Source organism: Fusarium subglutinans, assembly GCF_013396075.1.
Source record: "Fusarium subglutinans strain NRRL 66333 chromosome Unknown NRRL66333_c0000090, whole genome shotgun sequence".
Taxonomy (NCBI): domain Eukaryota; kingdom Fungi; phylum Ascomycota; class Sordariomycetes; order Hypocreales; family Nectriaceae; genus Fusarium; species Fusarium subglutinans.
The window spans coordinates 72110-99503 of NW_023502153.1; the positions used below are offsets into that span (position 1 = coordinate 72110).

The 27394-nt window shown below is 49.2% G+C and overlaps 11 protein-coding genes across 11 annotated transcripts; 5 read left to right on the forward strand and 6 right to left on the reverse strand.

Annotated features, from left to right (window-relative positions):
- Window positions 1–1211: 1211 nt before the first annotated feature.
- On the reverse strand, window positions 1212–1885 carry FSUBG_7230 (60s ribosomal l35; the record flags this gene model as incomplete). Its single annotated transcript, XM_036685514.1, has 3 exons — window positions 1212–1446; window positions 1530–1669; window positions 1883–1885. 3 exons carry the CDS (start codon window positions 1883–1885, stop codon window positions 1212–1214), a joined length of 378 nt encoding a protein of 125 aa, XP_036537240.1.
- Window positions 1886–2250: 365 nt separating this feature from the next.
- On the forward strand, window positions 2251–3049 carry FSUBG_7231 (SNARE of golgi compartment; the record flags this gene model as incomplete). The annotated part of the gene is made up of 3 exons (XM_036685515.1): window positions 2251–2319; window positions 2374–2487; window positions 2546–3049. The coding sequence occupies 3 exons, from the start codon at window positions 2251–2253 to the stop codon at window positions 3047–3049; spliced, it is 687 nt and encodes a 228-aa protein (XP_036537241.1).
- Window positions 3050–3188: 139 nt separating this feature from the next.
- On the reverse strand, window positions 3189–4290 carry FSUBG_7232 (mitochondrial ATPase complex subunit ATP10; the record flags this gene model as incomplete). The annotated part of the gene is made up of 2 exons (XM_036685516.1): window positions 3189–3867; window positions 3929–4290. The coding sequence occupies 2 exons, from the start codon at window positions 4288–4290 to the stop codon at window positions 3189–3191; spliced, it is 1041 nt and encodes a 346-aa protein (XP_036537242.1).
- A 370-nt stretch (window positions 4291–4660) lies between these two features.
- FSUBG_7233 (2-oxoisovalerate dehydrogenase E2 component (dihydrolipoyl transacylase)) lies at window positions 4661–6186 on the forward strand (the record flags this gene model as incomplete). The annotated part of the gene is made up of 2 exons (XM_036685517.1): window positions 4661–4835; window positions 4892–6186. The coding sequence occupies 2 exons, from the start codon at window positions 4661–4663 to the stop codon at window positions 6184–6186; spliced, it is 1470 nt and encodes a 489-aa protein (XP_036537243.1).
- Window positions 6187–7312: 1126 nt separating this feature from the next.
- Window positions 7313–8084, reverse strand: FSUBG_7234 (thermoresistant gluconokinase; the record flags this gene model as incomplete). The annotated part of the gene is made up of 2 exons (XM_036685518.1): window positions 7313–7756; window positions 7833–8084. 2 exons carry the CDS (start codon window positions 8082–8084, stop codon window positions 7313–7315), a joined length of 696 nt encoding a protein of 231 aa, XP_036537244.1.
- Window positions 8085–12240: 4156 nt separating this feature from the next.
- FSUBG_7235 (dipeptidyl-peptidase III) lies at window positions 12241–14967 on the forward strand (the record flags this gene model as incomplete). Its single annotated transcript, XM_036685519.1, has 8 exons — window positions 12241–12530; window positions 12645–13516; window positions 13576–13584; window positions 13635–13776; window positions 13827–13859; window positions 13919–14097; window positions 14148–14651; window positions 14699–14967. 8 exons carry the CDS (start codon window positions 12241–12243, stop codon window positions 14965–14967), a joined length of 2298 nt encoding a protein of 765 aa, XP_036537245.1.
- Window positions 14968–15461: 494 nt separating this feature from the next.
- On the reverse strand, window positions 15462–16440 carry FSUBG_7236 (50S ribosomal L6e protein; the record flags this gene model as incomplete). The annotated part of the gene is made up of 2 exons (XM_036685520.1): window positions 15462–16013; window positions 16327–16440. 2 exons carry the CDS (start codon window positions 16438–16440, stop codon window positions 15462–15464), a joined length of 666 nt encoding a protein of 221 aa, XP_036537246.1.
- A 705-nt stretch (window positions 16441–17145) lies between these two features.
- Window positions 17146–19515, forward strand: FSUBG_7237 (heat shock 78 mitochondrial; the record flags this gene model as incomplete). Its single annotated transcript, XM_036685521.1, has 1 exon — window positions 17146–19515. One exon carries the CDS (start codon window positions 17146–17148, stop codon window positions 19513–19515), a length of 2370 nt encoding a protein of 789 aa, XP_036537247.1.
- A 1053-nt stretch (window positions 19516–20568) lies between these two features.
- On the reverse strand, window positions 20569–21368 carry FSUBG_7238 (ADP-ribosylation factor; the record flags this gene model as incomplete). The annotated part of the gene is made up of 4 exons (XM_036685522.1): window positions 20569–20661; window positions 20744–20809; window positions 20905–21149; window positions 21221–21368. The coding sequence occupies 4 exons, from the start codon at window positions 21366–21368 to the stop codon at window positions 20569–20571; spliced, it is 552 nt and encodes a 183-aa protein (XP_036537248.1).
- Window positions 21369–23158: 1790 nt separating this feature from the next.
- On the forward strand, window positions 23159–23878 carry FSUBG_7239 (EMP24 component of the COPII-coated vesicle; the record flags this gene model as incomplete). The annotated part of the gene is made up of 3 exons (XM_036685523.1): window positions 23159–23356; window positions 23409–23616; window positions 23673–23878. 3 exons carry the CDS (start codon window positions 23159–23161, stop codon window positions 23876–23878), a joined length of 612 nt encoding a protein of 203 aa, XP_036537249.1.
- Window positions 23879–24365: 487 nt separating this feature from the next.
- Window positions 24366–27344, reverse strand: FSUBG_7240 (uncharacterized protein; the record flags this gene model as incomplete). Its single annotated transcript, XM_036685525.1, has 1 exon — window positions 24366–27344. The coding sequence occupies one exon, from the start codon at window positions 27342–27344 to the stop codon at window positions 24366–24368; it is 2979 nt and encodes a 992-aa protein (XP_036537250.1).
- Window positions 27345–27394: the final 50 nt, after the last annotated feature.

Here is a 27394-nt window from a genome sequence, read left to right on the forward strand (position 1 = left end):
AGCTCTTGATGTAATTGACCATGATCCAGAATGTCCGGCCGAGTGTGACAGATACGGGTAGTTTAGAATTGGTGCATACTGTTTCCGATGTCGTGTAATGATCTCGTTTTATCGATGGGGAGGAGGCCAGGAGGGGTATTTGAATCTTCACTGTCGCCCTCGGATAGTTTGTTTATTCATTCGTCCCGTATACTGTCCATTGAAAGCACTAGCTGAAGGCGTGAATCCCGGAAAGCTGTGCAGCCAACTCTGCACTTGAGGATAGTTGGATGTCGATCATTGAGACATGAGCGATGCACATATATTGGTTAATCCGCGGTCCTCTCGAAATCGATTCTTCATCGGATCAAACTATCCTCCACTGCCTTTGCGGGGTCCTCTTTTAAATACCGAGGCATTTGGTACACTTGAGGGCCCAATTACGAAAAGCAATTCGAATGACTCATATTATATGAGATCCGATTAACAGAGGTGTCCAGTTTGGTGAAGATGAACGAAGGAGGTGAAAAATAAGAAGCTGGGTTTCTCTGTGTCTTCTTACTCGTTGACGGAAAGATGTCGTTGGGGTTATGGTGGGGTGACACGGGTTAGAGCGATCCGAGGCGCCTACTATGTAGAGACCAACCGAATGTGGGCAACCCGTACAAAAGAATTTTATCAGTATACAGAGTAGGTCAAAGAGATTCAGGCCAGTTTGGATTGAATTGACGAATCAACATACACTCACACAAAATCTAGAGTATATTCTCTGGAGAAGATGATAAATTGTATATCTCTCGGATTTCTGCCAGGCAACGAGGCTTTGATTGTTCGAGGCACATGACCTCTTCCTACATGGATGCAAACATCTTGTCACAACCATCACAAGGATGCACTCAGAACTTCTTGATCATGACCTCATTTTTGTTTTTAAAGACTGCCTGTCTAGGCAGTCCATTGTGGACATGCCGTCCCGAATCGAGGCCCAAGCCGGGAAATAAGTACAAGTCAGACCGAGATTCCCTGAGCCATGCGATGCAAATTTCGAAGCCTTTAGTTCAAAGAAAAAGCACGCCACGCCCTCCATACCCCGTTTCCTTTCTACCCGTTGTCCTTCTCACGCCAGAAACTACAAGCATTTTAACTTAAGCCTGCATTTTTTTCGTCAGTGTTTGGTTCTCGGAACAAGAGTTTTGCCATGATAGAGTTTTTAATCCTCCAAAGGCGTCGAATCATCGTACCTTGATGGCGAACTTGCGCTGAGGGAAGTGAACAGTGCGCTTCTTGGTCTTCTCGAGGACGCGGGACTTCTCCTCAGGTGATAGTCGGCGGCGGATGGCACGAGTCTGCTTGGGTCGGAGGTCGAGAGGAGCGTACTTCTTGTTCTTATAGAAGAGTCGAAGCTGAGCCCTTTGCTTGGCGTTGATAATGGTCAGGACACGGGCGATCGACTTGCGGATGTCATGGCTGTTTGAAAGGTATTAGCGATACGTCGCTATTGATTTTACGATCTCCTCCAACACCAAGGTTGCGGAGAGAGAAATGCTCACATCCTGTTCAGCTTGGAGCCAGAAGAGGCGACCTTCTGGATGCGGAGTTGACCAAGCTCGGTCTTGAGCTCAGCGAGCTGCTTTGTCAAATCATCCTTGTTCTTGCCCCAGAGCGCACCAGCCTTGACCTTGCCCGACGACTGCAACCTGTCAGCAATTTGTCCTTCCCATATTCATGTCTGTGTGTGTTGCTATCTCGAAACAATGGCCGCGGTTCGGGAGTGGAAAAACGATCGTGAATGTCTTATGTGTTTTGGTCGATGAAAAGTTCGAATGGTTTGACAGCCGCACGAGACGGCGACAAAACCAGCCGATGACTACCGTGACAGAGGGCGAGGATTATTCGTACTCACCATCTTGAATAGCTTCGAAGTGGTATGCGAAGTGGTGTCGACGAGGTGTTGGGAAGATATCTGCCTCAAGCTTTCAGTGAGTGTCGCGATATCGTTGCCGTGCACAGGTTAGAAATGTAGGGCAGGAGTGGGGCGGCCTTCTGCACAAAGAATTTTGATTCTAGGACGACACGTGCTAAATCACGTGTAAAGCCACGTGGCTGGATCAAGCGTAAGGCGGTGTCTAAATTCTGCCATCCCTGGGACAAGGGTCGTCAGGGAGTTACCTACCTTACCTAGTTGATGGGTGAGGTGGAAGGCTAGTCCGGTTTGACGATCATAAGAATACATCACCATATTGTCACAAAGTCAGAGTTCTAATAGACAGAATGTCGACAACGAATGGAGTCGCCGGATGGGCCCAGCTTCGACAACAAGCTCGACAGTTGGAGACCCAGGTAAATCAAACAATACCATGTGCCAGACTATTAGCTGACGTCGTCGTAACTTAGACGGATACCTTGTTCCACACATATTCGCAGTTCTCGACAGCCTCCAACGTACCACCAAAGCCTACAGAAGAAGAGCGCGAAACAGAAAGAAAGTTGGAAGAATTGCTAGAGAAGGTATGCGCTGATCTTGTTGACTGGCAAGCTGCTATACGACTTACTAACATCGCATTAGCGCGAAACAGTCAACGGCCAGCTCACTCGACTTCTTGATTCCGAACCCAATCTCGCATCCTCCGCCTCGAAACAGAACAACCTGTCCCTCCTTCGAAGGAAGCTTACTGGCCATCAGAGAGATCTGGCGCGCCTGCGTTCAACACTACAACAAGCGCGCGATCGTGCCAATCTTCTGACCAATGTCCGCTCGGATATCGATGAATACCGCCAGAACAACCCTGAGGCTGCCGAGGCTGATTACATGCTGGAAGAGCGCAATCGCATCGATAACAGCAATAATATGGCGGACAGTGTTCTCAGCCAAGCGTACGCAGTTAACGACAACTTTAATCTGCAGCGTGAAACCTTGGCGAGTATCAATCGGAGAATTACGCACGCGGCAAGCCAAGTACCTGGGATCAACACGCTGATCGGAAGGATATCAGCAAAGAAGAGGAGGGACGGGATTATCATGGGAGGCTTTGTTGCGTTCTGTTTTATTGCCTTTTTCCTCTTCTCGTAAAACTGAAGAGCTTGCTTTTGAGTGATGCACAGGTGTTTCAGGGGTATCAGCGTGTTTGATATTGTACAATCATGGTTGGACCATGGATGTCTAGGATGTCTAAAGTTACAATCGTCTTCCTCTACTAGAAGGCGTCTAATTACAGCATTTTCGGAACCTCAAGATGGTGTTTACCTGGATGTTGCTCCTTTGCAGTGGCGGGTAAGGTAGCTTCATTCCTCATCTCATCAACTATACGTGAGAGGCCCTTTGCCAAGCCTTCTGCTTCCACGGGATGAGCAGTTCCGCTGCCCGCCCACCGAACTCGGCAATACTGATCGACAAGGAAAACGTATCCGACCTTGCTGTTGAGTAGACCGATGGATTCGCGAATGTCGTCGGTAACGCCTCGTCGAACAAGGAAGTACTTGTCCCAATCCTTCTCGGGGAACTGCTTTCGTAATGAACCCAGAAAGAAACGCACCAGCCATGCCTTGCCGGCGTTATCTTCATAGTTGATATTGACAATCTGTGTCGTGTCCGGGTGCTTATTTAGCACTTCATGAAGCCCGGGATTTTCCTCCTTAGATGTGAAGGTCGCAGCTTGCTGCTCAGCCCAACGGCTGCTGAAGAAAGAGACGACTGTTCCTTTGCCAGTAAGGAGTGGTGTAGTATCGCGTGGATTCTTATCCGTCTTCAATAGAGTTTCGCCGTAAAAGTTGGGGAAGAAGAGTGACAGCTCGGCCTTGAATAGGCGCGGAGGCGCAATGAAGGATTTACCCTCATGGTATTGAAGGTTGCCCCAATCTCGAAAGTACGGCCGTGAAATCTTTGCAGTTCTGTGTACAAAGAAGCGTTAGTGTGCGCGTGTGTGTTACCAGCCAGCCATGATGCTCTTACAGCTCCTTGCGCCGTTGCAAGTGCTTGTCATAATTAACAAAATCCTCACGTCGCTGTCGTAGCGATCGATTATCAATTCCAGTGTTCTCTCCAGCTTTAGGCGGCAGGGGCATTCCGATCGGACGAGGAAGAGGTTTCGGTACGAAGTGTCCTTCCTGTCGCTTTCCATAACTTCGCGGAGCCTCAATTGGCTTAGCAATATTTTCTTGGGGATTTAACGATGCGCCAGATCCAGGCTTTTCGGTCCTCGCTAGGCGGATGGCCGAAGCGGTGAACGGGCGACGAGCCTCGCAAAGAAAACATATTAGAGGTCGGCGAGCGAGGCTGGAGAGGCTCAGCTCGAGTCGTCGTGATGCCATCATGGCTGACAGGGGAGGGCAGGGGACAGACTTTGCGGCTCTCCAAACCTGAGACCCGACGTTGGAAAATTCACTTGAGTTTGCATAGAGTCCCCACGTTTGACGGGAGTAGTGGAGCACAGGGCCATTGAATCGGCAGTGTGGGGGTTGAGATAGAGCCGAAAATGCGGTTCGATCGGGCTTAGTATTCGTCAGTGCCATCATTCCCCCGGATTGGCGGTTATCCACGGACGGGGCCGATGGAAGCCAGCTCTTCGGCTTAAACTGCCATGAATATTTACCATCTCCTCTCTCTTATGAGGATGACTCTGGCTCTTCTATTGACAAACTCTGACCATTCTTCTTCTCCTTACAGGCTTCATTGCTAGTAGTTATGTTTCTTCAACGAGGATCCCGTGTGCTACAGAAGCAATGGCATGTTGCCAGAGGCGTGGGCAGCGTGGCAGTGGGCTCTCGAGCTCCAATGTTGCCCAGGACTCAAAGATGGTTCAGTGAATCCAGAAGATTAATGGCTGTAAAACCTGTTGTTTTGGCTGACATTGGCGAAGGTAAGCTTGTGAATGCGAATTATCCCACGTCATCCGGTCGGACTAACACAAGCTAGGCATCGTCGAATGTGAAGTCATTCAATGGTTCGTGGAACCCGGCGCCCGCGTCGAAGAGTTCTCTCCGCTATGCGAAGTCCAAAGTGACAAGGCATCTGTGGAAATTACAAGCCGCTTCTCAGGCGTGGTCAAGAAGCTGCACTACGAAGCCGGCGAAATGGCTAAGGTCGGCAAACCCTTTGTTGACATTGATATTGAAGGCGAGGCAAAAGCCGAGGACGTTGGCGCACTATCAAATCAACAAGCCGACAAAGAGGATGTGCCTCCTCCACCACCACCTACAGAGACTCAGGCTGGAACAGAGCAGCAGGCGAATCTAGAGTCCCCCGTCGAGACACCAGTCAAGGAGAAGGGCAAATGCGCCAGCATTGCTACTCCAGCTGTGCGACATCTTTCCAAGGAGCTCAATTTAAATATCGCAGATGTTGATGGCACTGGAAGAGATGGCAGGGTTCTCAAGGAAGATATCTACAGATTTATCAAGGAGAGAGATGCCAAGGATAGTGCCCAGCAAGTATCTCCAACTGCGGCGTCTTCCAAGCCACAAGACACCTCAGTACAAGCCGAAACAGTTGTGTCTCTTTCCAACACACAACTCCAGATGTTCAAGACCATGACAAGGTCCTTGACTATCCCACACTTTCTCTACGCGGACGAGGTTGACTTCTCGAGCCTCGTGGAGCTTCGGAAGCGACTGAACCGTGTTATTGCCAAGGGCCCTACAGTCGATGGACAACCTACCAAGCTATCATATCTACCCTTTATAATTAAGGCTGTCTCATTAGCGTTGAATCAGTACCCAATGCTCAATGCCAGGGTGGATGTTGACCCGAAGACTAACAAGCCATGCCTCGTCCATCGATCACAACACAACATTGGTATCGCTATGGACACCACTGGAGGGCTCGTCGTGCCCGTGATCAAGAATGTCGCTTCTCTCAACCTCATATCCATTGCGGCAGAGCTCTCACGGCTTCAGGCATTGGCCAGCCAGGGTAAGCTTAAGCCAGCTGATTTCCAAGGGGGCACCATTACAGTGTCCAATATTGGAAACGTGGGTGGTACATACGTCAGTCCTGTCATTGTGGAACGTGAAGTGGCCATTCTGGGCATTGGACGCATGCGCACAGTACCTGCGTTTGACGAGAACGACAATGTGGTCAAGAAGCAGGTCACCAACTTCAGCTGGAGTGCTGATCACCGAGTTATTGATGGCGCTACCATGGCGCGAGCCGCTGAGGTAGTTAGACAAATAGTGGAAGAGCCGGATCTTATGGTGATGCATCTGAAATAGATAAGAGGGGTTAATGTATATAATTTAGATTACCAAAAATTCATAAATTACGAACACGAAAGGGGATATACAAAGCTGGTGAGACGCTGCTGAGCCGCGATATTGCATTGTTCCTCGGCAATGAATCCCGGTTTGGCTAAATGTCAAGGTCTCATTTTTGTTAATGACGAGGTGAAGGGACTGGGTGGCCGGAGAATCCAGAGAATTTGAATCTGCATAAGAGTGATGATGTTGGCCCAAGCTGTAGAACCCTGATTCCGTTGCATTGATAACCTCGTGATGCAAATCGCTCAGGCCCCAAGATGCCGAATGGGTTTTACCGTGCATGATGACAACACCCCGACCCGAAGCTTCCAATTACATTCCAAGTATTTGTATGAGCTATCACTCGCTCGCTTGTCGGTCAGAGGCATTTTCAATCAGACGAGCTGAGCCGTGGTCAAGTGTGTTGAGTTGTCATGATGCAGGAGACTTAATGTTCATCGGGATAGCTAGAAGCCAATGTCGGGATAGAGGTGTCCTCGCGAGCAAAATTACAACAAACCTCATAGGCTCGTGGCAACGGGTGGCAGACATCGCATAGTAATGATGGGTTTAGTGCAAGAATGTTTGTTTGTATATCTGCCCTAACAAGTGAAGCAGATCATTGATCTTCTAACATGGTGTAGATATTATAGCAACCCAACAAACTGGCTTCCAACTCAGAACCCTGGGGATGAGTGAGTACCTTTCCCTCCCTTCTTTTTAGCCTATCCGTGTAAGCAAGCAGCCCCAGTTGTGCTCATGCGGTACAATGACTGCAACTCTGACACTTTGCGGGGGACTGCACCAAGCTACCTAGCTAGTCTTCTTTTCCCTGTCGCGCCTCATCGGAGAGCTGTCCGAGTGCATAGGTACTGGACAATGGCAAGACTCTTTGTTCCAAACGCCTTTTAAATCTTGAACTCCAAAATCCTGAATGCATATATAACCATAACGCTGTGACTCCCTGCTTGATAATAAGGCCTCGCCTAAATTTGTCCAAAATGACTGTGTATGGCGGGCTGGCAGTGTATGATGAAGCCGGTAAAGATGTACCAAATGATATAAAGCGTACAAAACATTGTTTACCAATGCTGTCTACCGCTCATGGCTTGTCTTGAGATTTGGTGATTGCTTCCAACACGTTACTGAGGGCTTCCCGCTCCACCTCTTCTATGGGCCGGCTGACGTCGATGGTGATAACATCCTTTTCATCGACCAAAGGTCGCTCAAGGGTCTCGAATTGGCTATGGACCATGTTGGCACCCATGTAATGGTTTTGTCGTTGGGCGACACGGGCGAGAAGAAGCTCCTCAGAAGCGTCGAGGAAAACGAAGTGGATCTGAATGCGGTGATCGTAGTATCCAGCAACGCGGATGACGTCGCGATACTTGCGCTTGAGGGCAGAGCAAGTAAGGACGACTCCATTGGATCCGGAATTCAGTCTCTTGATGGATTCTTCCCGTAAAGCTGTGAGCCAATCCCATCGATCGGCATCAGTTAGGGGAATACCATTACGCATCTTATCAATGTTGGCGGGAGGGTGGAACTAATGAAGAAACCATGTTAGTGGTGACGCTGGGGCATTTTCATAACGTGGGGCGTTCTGCAAAAGTTCTACATACCGAATCGCCCTCAATATAGGGCAGGCCTAATGATTGAGCCAAATATCCAGCGACTGTTGTCTTTCCACAGCCGGCAGGGCCCGTAACCAGCCAGATGTGTTGTTGTCCCTGGGCTTTGTGGCCATTGATGGTGGCAGAGTTGATGGATGGGGGTGCTACCGTCATTGGTGACGAAGTAGTGGGCGGCAAAGTAATGGTAGTTGGTTTTGTGGGAGTCTTGAGTGACATTGGTGTGGGCTCGTAGGAAAGCATTTTCGTATGGAGTGATTAAGAGAGCCAACAAAGCCAATCTTTTAGGAATATTTATGATGTTAAAGAAGCCCCTAATGACGCCTGTCGCTGGGTGTATAACTGAAGGTCGAGCGAGGTGAGATTGGCAGCGATAATGTGAATGACAATGATAATGACGCAGTAACGGGACGGGACGGCCAAATGTCTATGAATCGATCGAGTAAATCATCAAGATATGAATAGGAAAAGGCCAAGAATTGCAAATCAGTAGAGCAGATTGACCGAGGGACACGGGGACCAGAGGGATCTATATAAGGTTGATGACGGTACAAGTCATAGCTGATGTACCTAATTCAGGCTCAAGGAAAAGGGCCCGGAGAGAAGCCCGGGGTAGGCAACAAACTTCCAACATCCACTATTTCGCACAGCCCGACCTACACTTGCTTCCACAGGTGGCGTGGGGGCAGGGTGTAGTGAAATGGGCCCGGGGGTGACTGTCACCCGCTGGAAGGGATCCAACTCCACAACCCAGGCCAGGCTTTGGGGCCCGGTGCCAGCAGGGCATGCCGTCTGGGGGTGACTAGGGCTCTGGACCAATTGGCTGAGGACGGAAAAAGGTCATCAGAATCTACTTTACCGAGCATCTTTCTATCTTGACCACCTTATTAGGCTGTCCAGTTACAATGGATCTCACTCATTTGTGCTATGTATCTACGTAGCTGTGTATTGAAGAGTAACAGCATGGCGGTGGATTTATTACGGTGGAGCATGATTTCCAGATGGACTGGTAATGTCGTTCAATCTGAGACTATCAGGGGAAGGGGGAAAAAGATTCGTGAGGATCTGGCCCATGACGCTCCCTGTGGGACATCTTGAACCCCAAATTCCATCCAGCCTACTCCGTAGGGGAGGAAAGAATACTTGATCCAAAATGACAAAAAGACTTATAATATTTAGTGTAACTTTACTAGATTTAGGATGTCTTTTGCTAAGTTTATTTTTGATACCCTGTTACCAAGTCTAATTTTTCTTGCCCCCGAGGGCCAACTCACATTACCCAGAACCAGCCCCTGTCACTCTCCCGTTCATATGTAGGTAAGTAGGTATGTGCATGGCTTTTGAGGTCACGAGCCCACTGCACGTTCCTTTTCATGTTCCAATTCGGTTTACAAAACCACATCTTACGGAGTAGTCAAATTGTATATCTCACTTGGGGCAATGCAACGATACGGACATGGAGTGCAAATCATTAGCTTCGCATTGCCTGGATAGAAGCTCGAATAGTAGAACCAGGGGCAAATCTATCATATTCCCTGTGGGAAAATCCTTGCGCGGAGTTTCCGCAGTTGGGTAATTCTGGAAACTCTGGCCGCCGAACCGAACGTCTGCCAGCTCGCACGACCAACGATACAGCGACATGCAACGTCACTTATCAGTCTGTCTATATATCATCTATGTCGTGGGTTCTATTTGTCTGGCTCTGCTTTTCGAATCCGACCATAGTTGAGCAAGCTGATTAATCCGGCAAAAGTCGAATGTTACTGAGCATCGGTCTCAAACACTTATCCGGCTGACTTGAGCCGGACTTGGCAAACGGTTTCATGGCAAATCTTAAAAGCAAATTCCAGTGACATATCTAAGGGAAGGTTTCAAAACTTGGTTGATGATGGGGCGTACCGATGTGCTGGTCCGAATTTCCTGACCGGAAAATTGGACACCCTCCCATGTCGTTGTTGGTTCATTGATAACACTCGCCCGTTGAGAGCCTCATTCTCAACATTCCCACTGTATCATACTTTTAACGTCCTCTGACCTGAATAAGTTCAGAATAGTTTAGTACGCCCATAGATAGACCAGTTGGTTTTGGTACTCTGGTTGAAAGTCAGGAGTGCTCTCACACCTGGGATGATTTACGAGTAACCCAACGGCCCCTATTATTCCAAGCATATTTGACCAAGGTCACTGAACTGAGCGCGCGTTCATCACTCAGGCTACCTACTAACCCATAAATGCTGGTTTTAGGCACCCTAAGTACCTGGTAGCTTTACAGGTCTTGATGGACATCTGGTTGCTCACCTCACCCACAGGCCGCCCGAGCAGGACCCTCGAGTTGAATTCAAGTTTCAAACCAAAACCGAATCAAAACTTTTCTTCCAACTACATGGGGATTCCTGCACGTTTTCCTTTCTTTCGGCTGAGTGTCATTTTTCAAGACCTCGACTCTTGATCCAATCACAAGTCACGACTCGGGAGAGATTTACCCAAAACAGGACAGGGCAAGGGGGAACGGAAAAGGCACAAGGAGAGAAACGCCAGTAGCGTTGAGTGTGGAGTAATAGCGTGGGGGTGGAAGGTCAGCTGGTGAACGACAATTCAAAGCACAGGGCCTTGACCACCGGCCAGAATCTTCCAGCTAGCAATTTTATCATTCGGTCATGAACAAAATGACAAAATACGAAACGCTTCTGATCGATTACAGGAACGCTACCTATGCTAAACATAGAGAGATCATATCGTCCAATGAGCAAGACAGAGGATACATGCGAATGCTCATCGATCAGCAGATCTGTAAACACCACGAATGGGAACTCGGCATGATCAAGCCTTCCCCATTTCCGCCGGCGAACATTGGCAATCAGTCACACATCAGTTGTTTGCTCCAGGAATTACATTAGCATCGTCCAATTCGGGGGAACCACAAAAGCTTCCCCGGCTGGAGTTGCGTCTTAGACAGCCATCCATGTCACCCCAACCCTGGTGTCCCGCCCAGCTGGTTTGCTAGATTCCGAAGGGTTGGCTCGGTTGACAACGCCGGCTGATGTAGTTGATCGTACTAACGCTTGCTTGCAGGATGAGGCTTGGCCTAGCTTCACATCTCAATCCTCTGCCGAGTTGCGACCATGTAACGCCACACCGCTTAAAATAGCTGAATGCTTAAATCCTCATATACTTTTGGTTTTGTGCAACTGTTTGACGGCAAATGATGTTCTATTGGCCCTTTCTTGGGTGCATTGGTAGGGCTAGTTCAGCATGGAGCAGCTCGCCCGATGGAAGCACCCCGGATTTGTTGACCATACAAATCAAGACATTCATTGATGCATGCGCAACCGCCCCCGATAGCCAGTGGGTTTTTCTCCAGACGAGTATTTGTCCTGCCTCGCCTATGTACACAGTAGCAGTTATTACAACCAAGAGGATATGCATTTGATTCGGGTTTCGAAAACCATTGTGTTTAGATCCAATGTGGATGAAGCCTTTCATGGCATTAACCATCCGAGAGGGATTCTGCATAAAATCGCAAATACGGTTCTAGTGCCCGCCCGTCTGTGGCGGTCAGGGTGGCAGAACTGAAAGGCTCCTCGGTTTGATACTCGGTTCGGTTCGCTTCATTTTCCTTGAGATGTGTCGGCAACTATCCTGCTTATTTCCAGAGAAACTAATTATCATAGTCTATGTGGTTGAAAGAAGTGACTAGCGTCCACATCCCGAAGAGCACTTCGTAATGAGGACAATGCAGTTCAAGTTCAAACATATCAACAAAAGAAAGGCTGGGCTTCATATTTACTAGCACGTTGCAAAACAGGAAAATAGTTGTGATGTGAGTTCGTTGAACGTATCAATAAGTGCTTACCCTATGTCTCACCACATTTCACTGATTCTCGCTGGTTCAAATCCGTGGAGTTCGATATTCAGCATGGTAATCATTGATGGTATTATGCCAAACATGAGCTGTTACTGATTTTAGACTTGGTGGCTCATCAATACACGATATTCATATATATCGAGGTTATCTTGAAGCTTCAGCATTATGACAAGACTGGGCCAATCCAAAGTTGAAATGACCCCGGATACGACGGGTTGGCAACAGGGTGGCGGCATTGGAACAACAGCTATGTAGAGCCATCCAGTGAAACCAACACTTCGTTTCTTAGTGGAATGGTCAATTCAACTGTATGTCTTCAAATTTATCTAACATCATGAAACAAAAACATCCAATTCGTCACAGAGCTCTCATTGGCTTTTATGATGGGGCTTTGTGCACCGCCTTACTAGCTGCTATAGGCAATAAGCTCTGGGCTTTCTGTTTGCCGCCTTGACACGTTTAGGAAGCTGCGTTTGTCCCCAGATTAACAAAGATTCATTGGCCGACCTGAAAACGTCAGTCACAGCCACGGGCATGCCTTCTCCCAACTTAATCTCACCGTCTCTCATACTTCAGAGACTACCTTCACTAAGAACAGCGGCCTTGAAGTCAACTACCTTGACACGACGACCCATTCCTCGCTTTACGAAGTCTTTCATCCACCAGAGCCTTTACAAGTTTTCAACCTCTGCCATCGTCATGAACCCCAACGAGCTGGTCCACTACCTCGCCGACAAGCCCCCGTCGGTGGTTAGGCTCGAAATTGAGAAGCACTTTGATGCCCTGAATGACAAGCAGAAGCGTTACGCTCACTTTATCAGCAAGTAAGTTTTATTACCGATTGTGTATAAGTTGTGAAGTCCTATCACATTGGAATGAGGGGCAACAATGCTTATGAGGGAGGGGTCGTGTGGTTTATTGTTGACACACAATTATAGAGCTGCTTTTGCTGGTACCAGAATTGTCCTTCGACAGATCTCCCTCGAGTCTGAGCCAATATTTGACTTGATCTTGACTCTCCATAAGTCTGCCGACGGCGATTGGACTGCCCTAGCAAAGAAGGCTGGCGTCGAAGAAGATGAGCTTACCCGGTTCCTCGAGTACGCCGCTATGTTCCTTGGCAACAATGGCAACTACAAGAGCTTCGGCGACTCCAAGTTCATTCCCCGGTGCTCGGAGAAGACTGTGGCTGCTCTCGCTTCCACCTCACCGGAGGCTAACAAGTTCTACGAGGCGACAAAGGGAGGCATCTTCAGCGCTGGTAATCCCGCCATGATGCACCTTGGCTATCCTGATGACGGGCACATGACTACTTACTACCCCGAATCTTCGCACATCACCAAGGACGAAATCAAGGCTGTTTCTGACTGGATGGAGTCCAAGGGTCTTCTGCCCGAGAACAACCGACTTCGCAAGACCTCAGAGGGTAACTACGAGATACTGATCGCTTCAGCTGTCAAGGAAATCCCCAGTGAAGGAGGTGATATTGGCAAGCAGACCGAGTTTACCGTGGAGGATGGACCTCTCAAGAGCAAGACAATCAAGCTGGTCTACGGCGACTACGCTGAGGAGATGAAGAACATCACAGCTTTCATCAACGGTGCTGCCGAGAATGCGGAGAACGATACCCAGAAGAAGATGCACGAGGCTTACAGCAAGTCCTTTGAGTCCGGCTCACTGGAGGCCTTCAAGGATAGTCAAAGATACTGGATCAAGGACAAGGGTCCTATGGTTGAGTCTAACATTGGCTTCATCGAGACCTATCGAGACCCTGCTGGTATTCGTGGAGAGTGGGAAGGCTTTGCCTCTAGTAAGCTTCTTACAAATATACGCCCTGGACGAGAAATTAATTACTGACTTTCTATATAGTGGTCAACCGTAAGATTTATTGAAGCTGAATATTTGACCAGTCACTGACCGTTGCCCAGTTGAGCGAACTCGCGCATTTGGAGAGCTTGTGAAGAACGCTCCCAAGCTCATTCCTCTGTTGCCTTGGGGCTCGGAGTTTGAGAAGGACAAGTTCCTATCTCCCGACTTCACATCCCTCGAGGTTCTCACCTTTGCTGGCCAGTGACCAAGTGATACTAAAATTCATCAAATACACACATGCTAACATTAAGTCTAGGTTCTGGTATTCCTGCTGGTATCAACATGTAGGTTCCCGAGAGAAACCGATATCGAGCGAGAAGTGGATTGCTGACATTGTATGCAGCCCCAACTATGATGATATCCGTCAGACTGAGGGTTTTAAGAATGTGTCATTGGGAAATGTTCTCAGTGCCAAGGCACCTGATGAGAAGATTCCTTTCATCCGAGACGAAGATCTTGAGGTCTACAAGAAGCAGCGAGATGCTTCCTTTGAAGTTCAAGTTGGCCTCCACGAGCTTACTGGTATGTAAACCTGCCTCGAGTCTCTTGAATCTCCTGCTCATATTCGTTAGGCCATGGTTGCGGTAAACTTCTCCAAGAGACATCCCCAGGCACCTACAACTTCGATAAGGAGAACCCTCCCGTCAGTCCCGTGGATAACAAGCCTATCACAACCTGGTACAAGCCCGGACAGACTTGGGGTTCTGTCTTTGGTAGCATTGCTGCCTCGTATGAGGAGTGCCGTGCTGAGCTTGTTGCTATGCACCTGAGCTGCGAGTTCCCCGTTCTCAAGATTTTCGGATTTGGTGATGGTTCCGAGGATATCAATGGCGAAGCTGGTGACGTGCTTTTCGCCTCCTACCTATCCATGGCCCGAGCTGGACTCGCTTCCCTTGAAATGTGGGATCCCAAGAGCCAGAAATGGGGCCAGGCTCATAGCCAAGCTCGCTTCTCCATCCTCAAATGTTTCCTTGAGGCCGAGGACGATTTCTGCAAGCTTGATTACAAACAGGATGATCTTTCCGATTTGACCATCAAGTTGGATCGCTCCAAGATCCTTACAGCTGGTCGAGATGGTAAGATTTATCTCCAACGACTGGACATGAGCTAACAAATTCGCCAGCTGTTGCCAAGTATCTCCAGAAGCTGCACATTTACAAATCGACCGCCGATGTCAAGACTGGTACCGACTTTTACGTGCACATGACAACGGTTGACACTGAATTCTGGGGCAAGAAGGTACGCGACATTGTTCTCAAGAACAAGCAGCCTCGCAAGGTCTTCGTCCAGGCCAATACATCTCTGGATGAGGCATCTGGGAAGGTTTCGATCAAGCACTACGAAGCCTCGTTGGCTGGCATGATTGAGAGCTGGGTAGAGCGCAACTTGTAAAATTGAATGATGGAACATTACGGCTGCATTAACTGGGGGGGCAATTTGAGGCTAAGGGAAGAGATGAGATAGTATTCATTTTGATGTTACGAGTCCTCATCTCAGTCACACCTGGAGAGGCTTGACACACCCACAGACCGATGAACGCACAGAAAATTTGAAAATTTGTTCATCATTTATAAATCAATGTCCATTTTGACCAGATCAGATCCGGGAACTCTTAGCTCACGCCAGTTGTTTTTATCACTCAGGAGATGGGATGTCCGAGTGAAGTTCATCATCATCGGCCTCTGACCGGAAGCCTCTAGAATTTTGTATGCTCGTTTGTTTTTTTTGACTGTAAAACCTGATTACAGACGCCAAAATAGGACCGATGCCGTCGACTTCCAAATGCAATTGGCCAAACCAGCCCATTTCGGAGACCCTTGCCGTTCTACAACCCGTTGTGTCGCAACCCCGGTACTCCCATCACCCCGGCACACAAGATTGCACGTTTACCAGGCCATCTCGTGGGGCTTGTCACCCTTCCTCAAGCTGAAAGAGCTGGAGAGGTAGGAAGCCAGCATGTCAACCTTCTTGATGTTGGCAATCAGAGCCTTGTCGATGGCCTTCTGGTCGGCGGCACGGCTGCTGTTGACCTCCTTCTTCTGTAAAGAGCTGTCAGTAACGTGATACTTCGCGAGTACTGTTCTAGTCTTGTTGTATCGTACCTGGGGCTTCTCTCCCTGCTTGAAGAAAGCCTCCTCACCAGCCTTCTCCTTGGCCTTCTCAGCGGTGAAGTACTTGGGCTGAGAGACCTCCTCAATCTTCTTCTCGTCGAGACCGGAGATGTCGACCTTGTAGGAGGTAGCGATGACGTATCGGGAGTTGACTCGTCGCAGAGGAACACCGTTGATCTTGAAGGGGCCGGTGACGAGGAGGACACCTTGGTCGAGGGACTTCAGGAGAATGACACGCTTGCCACGGAAGCGGCCAGCGAGAAGGATGAGGACAGTGCCGGGCTGCAGGGACTTGCGAGGGGCCCAAGATCGGACAGCCTTGCGGACCTGTGGTTTTCAGCTGTTAGCAGGCTGGCACTTTGGTTATGCTGAATATTGCTGCAGGCAGTTGCTATATGTAGAGAAGTGTAGTCGTCAATGGATATTTGTCGCAGGCTTTACAGATCTCTGCGTTCGATATATATGGCATTGAAATTCGAAGCTTTTCGTCGTTCAAAGTATGTTCTTGTTGCGATGGCAGTCGGATTGCCATGGACCAAACTCATTCTCTCAACTCCTCGGTTCCCATATCCAAACCGCGCAATCCAAAACATAATGCAACTGGCTGCAGGTGCATCGCAATCATCACCAAAAGACTTACCTTCTTGTTCTCGGCATCGTCGTCAGCGGGGTACCACTTCTTAGCCTTCTCCGAAGAGGCAGGAACCTCTCGGGTCGACTTTCCGAATGTCTTGCTCGTGGGCTTCGCCGACATTGTGACTCTCCTGGCTGGTTGACTTGGGGTTGGGTGAAAAGAGGAAGTGAAGTCGGTGGTGTTGAGGTGGTGTAGGCCCAAAATGTAAATTGTCTTTGTGGGCGAAGCCTAGAAAGTGTGGCGAACTGCCCAATCAAAGCTGAGCCAAAGTCCCCACTGAAAGAGTCACGTGGTAGAACTTCTTAGGGCAGGTTGTGTTGGTTGTGGTTGCCAAAATTTTCTAGCGTGCCACTTAATAACGAAATACCTTAGCCTTAGAAGTTGTTTAAGACCAACAATGTACAAGCATCACATGATTTAATTACAGTATGTCTGAATTGTAGAAGAGTGAAAATCAGGAACATGCCAGAGGATTTGCGTTTGCAAATAAACTTGTTACTGGTCTCCTTGCCTTGCTTCTCATTAGACAAGCCGCGTCCTAGGTGACAGAATATATGCATTAGGCTATCATGTAAGTTTTCTGTCTTGCGCAGTTAGTCACATGATTATCGGATACAAGCTGGCTCAACTTATCTTATCGGCTCTAGCGTCCGTCAATGACGGATGATCGAACTTGCGAGAATATGCTCCATTCGCCTTGAAGCGTGTAGCCGAGTTTCGTGTCGTAGATAATAAGAGGTCTCCCGCATGCCGAAGAAATCCACGATCTTGCTCATGCTTCCTTTCCTTTAGACGTTCTTTACATGCCCCTATACAGTGCCTAACATGCAAGCACGCAAGCAAATAATCGCATCAACACAGCGCATTGCTGCTAGTGCCCGGACCCGATCGGTTCAACCACTTACACGGGTGCTAGCTACCCAGCCTTTGAGACCGACTTCCCTACGATTGATTCCAAGTCTTGCTATCAGGTCATATGCAAATGGCCGCCCACACCCTCCTGGTGGCACTCACCGGATGAACATGGGTGGCGAAGAGGAGAAGCCTGCTCTGGAACAATTTGGTATCGACCTAACTGCCCGAGCCAAGGATGGAAAGCTGGATCCAGTTATTGGAAGAGACGCAGAGATTCAGCGAACCATTCAAATCTTGTCAAGACGAACTAAGAATAATCCAGTCCTGATCGGTAACGCGGGTACTGGAAAGACAGCAATTCTTGAGGGTCTTGCCCTCCGTATTGTCCGAGGTGACGTCCCTGAGAGCATCAAGAACAAGAGGGTCATCAGCCTTGACTTAGGCTCTCTCATTGCCGGCGCTAAGTTTAGAGGAGACTTTGAAGAGCGGTTAAAGAAGGTCTTGACAGAGGTGGAACAAGCTCAAGGAGAAGTTATTCTTTTTATTGATGAATTGCACACACTCCTCGGACTTGGGAAGGCTGAAGGGTCGATTGATGCATCAAATCTCCTAAAGCCTGCTTTGGCCCGTGGCGAACTTCAATGCTGTGGTGCAACAACACTCAACGAATATCGTCAAATCGAGAAGGACGTTGCGCTGGCTCGACGATTCCAACCTATCATTGTTAGCGAGCCCTCTGTGGAGGATACTATCAGTATTCTCCGAGGTATCAAAGACAAGTACGAAGTTCACCATGGCGTCCGCATTACAGATGGCGCTTTGGTTGCTGCTGCTACTTTGTCCAACCGCTACATCACCGATCGATTTTTACCAGATAAGGCTATTGACCTCATGGATGAGGCGGCCAGCCATCTCAAACTGCAGCATGAGTCCAAGCCCGAAGATATAATGCGCCTTGACCACAAGATCATGACCATCCAGATTGAACTTGAGAGCTTGAGGAAGGAGTCAGATATCGCTAGCAAGGAAAGGCGTGAGAAACTCGAAAGTGACCTCAAGAAACTCAACGAGGAAATTTCGGGGCTCAATGCGCGCTGGGAGAAGGAGCGTGCTGAGATCGAGTCAGTGAAGAAGATCCAAGAAGACCTCGACAAAGCCAAGTTCGAGCTTGAGCAGGCACAGAGAGAAGGGAACTTCGGCCGTGCTTCTGAGCTCAGGTTTGGTGTTATTCCTAACCTCGAGAAGAAGTTGCCCAAGGAAGGAGAGGCTCAAGACTCAAAGTCCAGCGATACTCTGATCCACGACTCTGTCAGCCCCGACGATATCGCCAATGTCGTCTCCCGCATCACAGGCATCCCGGTGTCGAAGCTGACTTCCGGACACATAGAGAAATTGGTTCATATGGAAGATTCCCTCTGCGAAGCAGTCAAGGGCCAAGATGAAGCCATCAAGGCAGTTTCTAATGCCGTCCGTCTCCAACGAGCTGGCTTGAGTGGCGAGAACAAGCCCCTGGCTTCCTTCTTCTTCCTGGGCCCTACTGGTGTGGGCAAGACCGAGCTGTGCAAGAAATTGGCAGGTTTCCTGTTCTCGACCGAATCTGCTGTTGTTCGCTTTGACATGTCAGAATTCCAAGAAAAACACACCATTTCTCGGCTTATTGGTGCACCGTCCGGTTACGTCGGCTATGAGGACGCTGGCCAACTGACCGAAGCTGTCCGCCGTAAGCCATATGCTGTGCTACTCTTTGACGAGTTTGAAAAGGCACACCGCGATATCTCTGCTCTCCTCCTCCAGGTCCTTGATGAGGGCTACCTCACCGATGCCCAAGGCCACAAGGTTGATTTCAAGAACACCATTATCGTTCTGACATCGAACTTGGGCGCTGATATACTTGTTGGCCAAAACCACCTTCACCCCTATAGCGAGACACCCGATGGCGAGATCGACCCATCAGTCCGCAAGGCTGTCATGGATGTTGTCGCATCGGCTTACCCACCCGAATTCCTTAACCGTATCGACTCTTTCATTGTCTTCAAGCGTCTTGCCCGCAGCGCTATCCGTGATATTGTAGACATTCGCCTTAAGGAGCTCCAGCAGCGTCTTGACGACCGCCGCATTATCCTTTCGGTTCCCGACAATGTCAGAGACTGGCTTGCGGAGCGTGGCTACGACCCCAAGTTCGGTGCTCGCCCCCTGAACCGACTCATTACCAATGAGATTGGCAACGGCCTCGCAGATCAGATCATCAAAGGGCAGCTGAAGATGGGCGAGACTGCTGAGGTTAAAATCCGTGACGACGAGGAGGGCTTGGATATTATCGTCAAGCCTAAGGATGCTTGAATGATCTGATATGAAGGACTATCCAGGATTCTTTTAATGACTTAATGTGTTTCACGTCTAATTCGAACAGTTTGTATAACAGAAGCGTATATAGCATCATAGAATGTAACCCAACACCCAATAATGCATAACTACTCAATTGAGACTCACCCATCTCAAAACGCACTAAAGAATGCCATGCTTCATACCACTGGAATTGATTCTATTTGATGTGGCTTAAATCTGTTATGCAAAGCTTACTTGTGCGACCCTCTAGAAGGCAGGGTCTTGACTCGAGTCGATATCGATCATGGATCTGATCCAGATACGTTTGCCCTTCTAAAATCTTCCGTTCAAGATTGAAGCTGAAGTCCACGTTCCGGACACCTCTGTTCCTCTTAACCAAAAGACTAGAGACCGTGTGTCACTCAAATCAACCGAATCTCGCGTTTTCGCTGAAGATTTGGAATAAAAATATAGAATCTCTACAACAGCCCAAACTTGCGGTGACCCAAATTCATGCCTCGTTTTGACCCTCGTTACTTGAGTTGCTCATCATGGTCATGTTTCCTAAGTGACATGGGAAAGATAGAAATCAACAAACGATAGATATACCAGTGCGCCACGGTTTGCGAGAGTATTGTAAAATCAGCGAGGATGCATTCTTTTCAAAGAGCAAACAACACCCGATCGACGACTGTACAAATATCCCGGGGATCCCCATAAGACGCCTCCCATCATCACCCGACTTTTCCTCCAAGAAGAAAAAAAGAGAAAGTACGTTCTGTGGTCCTCAGGAAGCGAGCTGACGCTAGCGATGGCAAGCAGATATTGTTGGCCAGAAGGCTCACAGTGAAGCACCATTGAGAGAGGAAGGAAGCGTTAAAAGAGGTTGCTTAAACAGAAAACGTGAATAGACGTGACTTTGGTTCAAGGATTTATCTTCGATTGGTTGACCGATAACTTTGCAAATTACAACCGAAACCTCGAGTCGAGACAAAGAGCCATTTGAGAGTATATGGCAGAGCAGGAGAGAAAAAGCGAGTTTTTATGGAGAGACCTCTCGACATCTTTCTACTGGTGACCCGCCTTTCGGAGGGTGTTGGCGAGCCACTCAAGACCCTCATAGAGACCGTCACCGGAGGTGGCACAGGTGGACTGGATGTACTATTGATAGAAGAAAGCAAGAGGTCAGCATATGAACAAAGAGACACCATCTGGAGCCAGATAATGATTGCCCGTTACTTACCCAGGCGCGTTGTCGCAGGCTGTGGAGGCCAAGCTTGTCTGTGATCTCGGCGGCGTTCATGGCGTTCTAAGAGTAGCGCAACGTTAGTACATGGTACCGCGAGTAAATGACACATTGAGGGGAGATTTGGGAGAAAGTCTCGAGGTGGGGTCGTGACGTACGGGAAGATCCTGCTTGTTGGCAAAGACAAGAAGGATAGCATCGCGAAGCTCATCCTCGTTGAGCATGCGCTGGAGCTCCTCTCGTGCCTCAACAATACGATCGCGATCGTTGGAGTCAACAACGAAGATGATACCCTGAGTGTTCTGGAAGTAGTGTCTCCACAGAGGACGGATCTTGTCCTGACCACCGACATCCCACACAGTGAATTGAATGTTCTTGTACTCTACAGTCTCGACATTGAAGCCTGGTAAGATGAGAAGAAAATCCGTATGTCAGCGGCATGAAGGGTTTGTCAGGTTCAAGGGCGTCTCATACCGATAGTGGGAATGGTGGTGACAATCTCACCAAGCTTAAGCTTGTAGAGGATGGTGGTTTTACCGGCGGCATCAAGACCAACCATCAGAATTCGCATCTCCTTCTTCCCCCACAGTCGGTCGAAGAGCTTTGAGAAGGCGAGACCCATGATTGCGGTTTACGGCTTCGAGGCCTGTGTGTCTAGGTATAGAAAAAGAAGTCCTAAAGGCGACGGCGCAAGGTCAGCGATGCTGTGGATGGATGTTGAAAGAAGACGACGTGGCGAGGGGTAAAAGGGGTGAGAGATAAAGAGGGAAGAGACAAAGGCCACAGGCAGGCTGAGACAATATATGGGAGACGTCTAGCCAAGGGAGGAGCAGGAGGTTGGATGTTTTGGTGATGGTGGAGGCGGGATGGCTTTATGGAGTATCGCGAAAGGACACCTAAGGGAATGCTCAAGGCAACGATCAAGAGCTCATCCAACAACACAACTCCGCCATCACCATCATCGGAGTCCTGAACAGTCCTTCAAGTACCCCCGTTCCAGGCTGCCGCTATCACCCGTTATGACCAGCTATGCTATGCTGTACGTCGATAGTTGATTCAGAGCCGTCACGAGGCGGATCAACGGGGGAATAGCATGACGGCGAATTTGGTGATCGGGCGACGACAACGTGAGACGGAAGCTTCTTGAAGGGACCATCGAGAGGAGGATCGGGAATATACAAGCAGCAAACAGCGGGATCTAGACAGACCCGAGCAAAAGACAGGAAGACGCTGAACTTACTGGATCGTGGGGCGGTCCTTGGAGTGCTGGTGCAGAAAAAACGACGAGCGGCGATGGATGGATGGATATGGATGGATTGGGGGTGGGCGCTGTCGTGTGGTTTGACTTGTCGGTGTGAGAAGACAATCACTCGGGGAGGGGTGAGAGACATTATCGCTCTCTTTTCGGGCTCCAGCTGCTAGGTTCTTAATTTTTCTGGCCTCGGGCTGTTTGTTACTGGGGCCAGGCTGGTGAGAATGCCGTTAGGGGGGAAATTACTGGTTGATCGCTAGAAAATACTGGAGCCAAGGCCTGTTTTTCGACGATATCTCAGGGGACAGACAGGGAGGGCTGGGGGGCAAACGCAATTGCACCGCCACATGAGGTCGCCTTGATCTCGGGTACTCGATTCTAAGCGATTCAGGTACTTTGATAAGAGAAGTTTGTGAATGGCGACACTTGTTGTGTCAGTCGCGTGTCAAGATATGCCATTCGCATATTTTTAAGCTTAAAACCTCTGAGTGTTGTAGTGCTATTTGAGAATATATGTCGCTTCCAAAATTGCTACTCAACGCCAGATCACACGAATTCAACGCCGCGCAATCGGTCCCGCCATGATCCATCTCATCCCTTTTCGAAGTCGCAAGGACAGATAAACGATAGACCAAGATAATCTCAACCTAAACCCTCCTCAGGGAGCAAGAAAACATAGAACTTTAGAAGAGGGTACCAAAATAAACTCAGTAAAGAATCCCCCAAGGTAAGGCTAAATTACCTAAATCTTTTTGTCACTTCGGATTGAGGCCCTGAGTTTTCTTTCCTCGCCTAGGGCCTTGCTTGATCAAGCCACAGCAAGACTCCACCTGCCCACTTCCCCCCTTAGGCTTGGGGATATGGGATTGGCTTGTGAATTTTGGCAAAGGTGCAAGCTGGCAGGAACTCAGATGTAGCTCGGCAAAACCGTGGCTGCCCAGACGAGAGCCGCAGCAGGAGCAACCCGCAGCTCCTCCAATTAGCTGCGAAAAGGTGTCAATTCGTCGCGATCCAAACTCCATACTTGACTTATTAGTGGTCACCGGTCAATAGCTCCAAAACGGGATTCAATGCTCACAATCAGAGCACTCTAGTATCGCAAACACCCACGACACTCCTTTGAAGTTATAGCGATCGCTCGGGCCTATACACACTCGATAATGTACTTCGTCTCTGCGGCCAAGGCCCTCGTGGCCGCTGCTGTCTTCTCAGCTGTCACTGCTCACAACATCGTCCTGCCTGCTCACGGCCGTGAATGCTTTCACGAGTCCCTACACAAGGACGACACTATGACTGTCACTTTCCAGGTTGGCGATCGTGAATTCGGCAGCGCAGGCAACCTTGACATTGACTTCTGGGTACGTGGCTTTGGGAGTCAGGCAAACAATCAGGATATTAACTTATAGCCAGATCACCAACCCTGCCGGTCAATACGAGACAAACGAGAAGAGCATCTCCAACGGCGATTATTCATTCACAGCTAAGCATGATGGCAAATACATATACTGCTTCGGAAATGAGAACTGGGGTGCCAACACAAAGGAGGTCTCCTTCAATGTCCACGGAATCGTCTACGTGAGCGAGCACGAAATGCCTGCCGACCCCCTCGACCGTGAAGGTAAATAAGCACTCTCCCGTCTGGGGATGAACAAATCAGCTTACAACATTCTACAGTTCGGAAGCTGTCCGATCTTCTTGCCCAAGTCAAGGACGAACAAGAATATATCGTGATGCGTGAGCGTACCCACCGAAACACCGCCGAGAGCACAAACAGCCGAGTCAAGTGGTGGAACATGTTCGTCATTGGTGTTGTCATTGGTGAATCTCTCTTCCAGGTCTGGTGGCTGCGACGTTTCTTCGAGGTCAAGCGGGTGGTTTAAGGGGTAGACTTAGGTGCATGATGGCATGATAAAAGACCAACTCACTGAAATACTTGGAAATGTTGTTTGCTTGATGAACCGCAAATGTGAAGAACGGATTGGCGCAGCATTATTGGGAATACTTTGGGGAGGATGAAACAATCATGCAAAGGAGCAATTGCAAACCTGGGCAAATGTAATATCACATTTCATGGGAAGTCTCCGTGACTGCTTCGATGTTATTTTACAAACCATCATCGATACATGCACACAGTTTTGAAATTGCGAATTCATTATTCAACCCGAGCAAGTCTATAACCAATTATCCTGGAAAACATGTCTTGTGTACTACAATGCCTTGTAGCTCAAATCAAAGTCATTCATCTCGTTGACGTATTTCATCACTGACATGACACGATAAGAACCCGTAAGAAAACCCCAGAAAAGCAAAACCAACGCCTTGTTTTGACTCTCAAAGCCATTCCATGCAAAAAGGTATGGAGATCATTCAGGCTGCAGGATCAGACTCAGGGGCTTTACCCACCTCAACATCAGCCTCAGGGGCTTCAACTGGCAGCTCAACATCTTTGACAGGATGAAGCAGCATAGGAGGTAGACACATTCTGCCCTCGCCGCCACGCATGTTGCCAACTCCCTTACCTTTTTTGCTCTTATCCTCAGTGCCTTCAAACTCCTCGCCGCCGTCATTGTTCACCCGAAGACCTAGCCAGCGACGATACATATTTGGTGCAAAACCCGAATTGTAGAACCAGGAAAGCCCGTGCATGTTGTGTTCGCGATCACCAAAGATGCTGGTTCGAGAGCCCCCACTTGTGCCGTCACGGCCGTTGTTGTAAACCTGTGCCATATACGCTGGAGGCCAGTTGCGATCAACATAGACAGGATGGGGCACAGCGACGGCCTTGTAGCCATGCTGCAGAGCCACGGTAGCAGGCCACATCTCAGGGAAGGCGAATTGTTTCTTGAAAGCCGTCATTTTGTGCATAGTTGTCAGCAGTCGCCGCGACATACGCGAAGTGGTGATGATGTTGGCCCGGCGGGGAGGGAGTCCTTCGGATCGGTTGTAGCCTGTGATGTCCTCCTTGAGACCCCAAGTCGTACCATCAGGGTTAAAGATCGGGTTAAGCGCAATGTAATCGGCCTCTTCTCCAACGCCCCATTTGTAGTGGTCCTTCTCGTAAGAAGTAGGAGCAACAGGATCGTTGCCAGGCTCAAACCAGTCATCATCATCCTTAGGACGAAGGGGTCCCCATACTGTGCGGTGGCCTTTGGTGTCAGAGTCAGGGGACTTGTCCTCAAGACCAGGAACTCCCTTCCAGACATTGTCAGCGCCTACGACACCCATCTGACTCTGGACCCGAGCCATTTGTGAGAAATCTTCCCAGCTACCGTGAATACTGGGGAAATAGAAGCGAGAATTGCGCTCCCAAAGACCCTTACGAGGCTGTGATTTGGACCAGTTCTCAAGCTTAGTAAAGAGATCGTAATAGTGACCCGTGTAGCGCACATCCATTTCCCATTGCCAGAAGTAGTCGTATTCAGGATGCTTGTGGGCGAAGTACTGCATGGCCATGGACAGACCGCGGTAGACGCCGTGAACGGGGAGATCAGGACCACGAGTGAAGTGGTCGTAGATACCCTGGTAAAGAGCGAGCATCTGTGTCTCGGACCACAGCGTAACCAAGCCTCTGAACTCCTCAGGAATGGCCTCCTCAATGCGCTCGTGGTAGGTTCTTTCGTCCGCCCACACCGGATGAGCAGCTTCATTCTTGACCTGAACTAGGAGATGGATATCATAGCGACCACCAGATGTCACAGCGAGCTCACTAATGAGAGATCGAAGGTTGGCAACATCATCTTCGCGCCAGTTGTACTCGTCCCAGCACCGCACAACAACAGCAGTTCGTGATATTCCGCTCCCAGCAGCCTTAGGCAACGCATTATTGGAATTTCCAGGCTTTTCTTCCTGACTTTTCTCGTCCTCCCCGTTATCCTTAGGTTCGGCTTCGTGGGGCTTTCCAGGCTGCGACTTTTCTGCTTTTGATTCCTGAGGCTTTGACTCGCGTGTTTGAGACACAGAAGCCTCAGTAGGCTCAACCGTTGAGTATGCGACCTGCGATGCCGTGGACTTGAACTGTTGAGTAGTATTTGGCTTTGACGTCTCAACCTGGGAGGCAGCGATCTCTTTGTCAGCCTTGGAATTAACCTCCTTAACACCACGGCGCTCCAGAGTTGAAGTAGGAAGTGGCTTAGGCTTGGGTTCGTGCGCAAAGAAACCATGAGGAGCCTGGATTTTGGAGGGAAGCTCCTTGAAGCGAGCCTGATTAGCCTTGAAGCAGCGACGCTGGACATCAGCCCAGTCAATCTGTCGATAGTCCACGCGAGGAGTCTTCTTCCAAACAGCATCTGACCCTTCCTTTTGTCCATGTTCACCAACGCTAAGACCACCGTTTCTTGAGGAATAGCCAAACCCATAGGGGCCATAGCGTCCATAACGATCGAAACAAATGTTCTCGGGCAGATTCAAGGTCTCGTAGGATCCGATGGCATGCTCAGGGAATCCTTGGGGGCGACCATTATAAAATCGGAGCTGGGGAACCCGTATTGTGCCATCAGCATCTAGAAAACATTCCTTGCTTCCAGTCTCCTCGCTTCGGTTCGCATAATCGCTCCAGTCGTTGCTTATAGGGAGCTTCTTGTTGTTGGCCTTGGAATCATCCTGGGGCTCGTCCTCCTTTCCCTCCACGGCACCATCTTTTGTCTCGGTCTTAACGTCGTGCTCTGGCTTAACTTCGTCCCTTGCTTCCTTCTTGGTAGGATTCGCGTCTTGAGCCTGGGCTTCAATTTCTTTGGTAGCGGCCCTGTCGGTTTCGTCGGTATCCTTATCGCTCTTAATTTCGTTTTGCTTGCTCCAGTCATTGCCTTCACTTAGCATCTCAGGCTCATCCTTCACATGAGGCCACTCTGGCTTTAGCTCTTCGAATGAGACCAGGCTCTTGAGACCACCATAGTATCTTTCCAGGAAGGGGAACTTCTCCCAAGCAGGTGGTGGTGGCGGTGGGCGGTTATCAACCTTACCGTTGGCAACTTTCCAGTTCTCAACTTGGCTGGCTCGTACAAGACTCAAGACCATAACGATAATGAATGTAATGACAGTGCAAAACAAGTAGCGAGTGACCTTGTTTGGCATTCGGTAGGGGTACACTTTGGCAATCCTTCGTCTAAGAGGGAGAGGTTTCTTCTGGTGACTGGGCAACATCAAAAGCCCGCTGCTCGCAGACCCAGATGTATGCCTTGAAGAGCCAGCTGAAGAGCTCTCGGGGGAGTATGGTTCATCTTCGTAATCATCTTCATCTTCGGTTGAATAGTCGTCGTCAGAATATCGCTCCTTTGTTGGAGAGTTGACTTTTTGATATAGTGGAAGCTGAGGCTCGCGCGGCCGCAGTGGATTTGGCAGCAACCCCATAACGGGACTATTATATATCTCTGAGAAGGAATGTTAGCGACTGAGGGAGG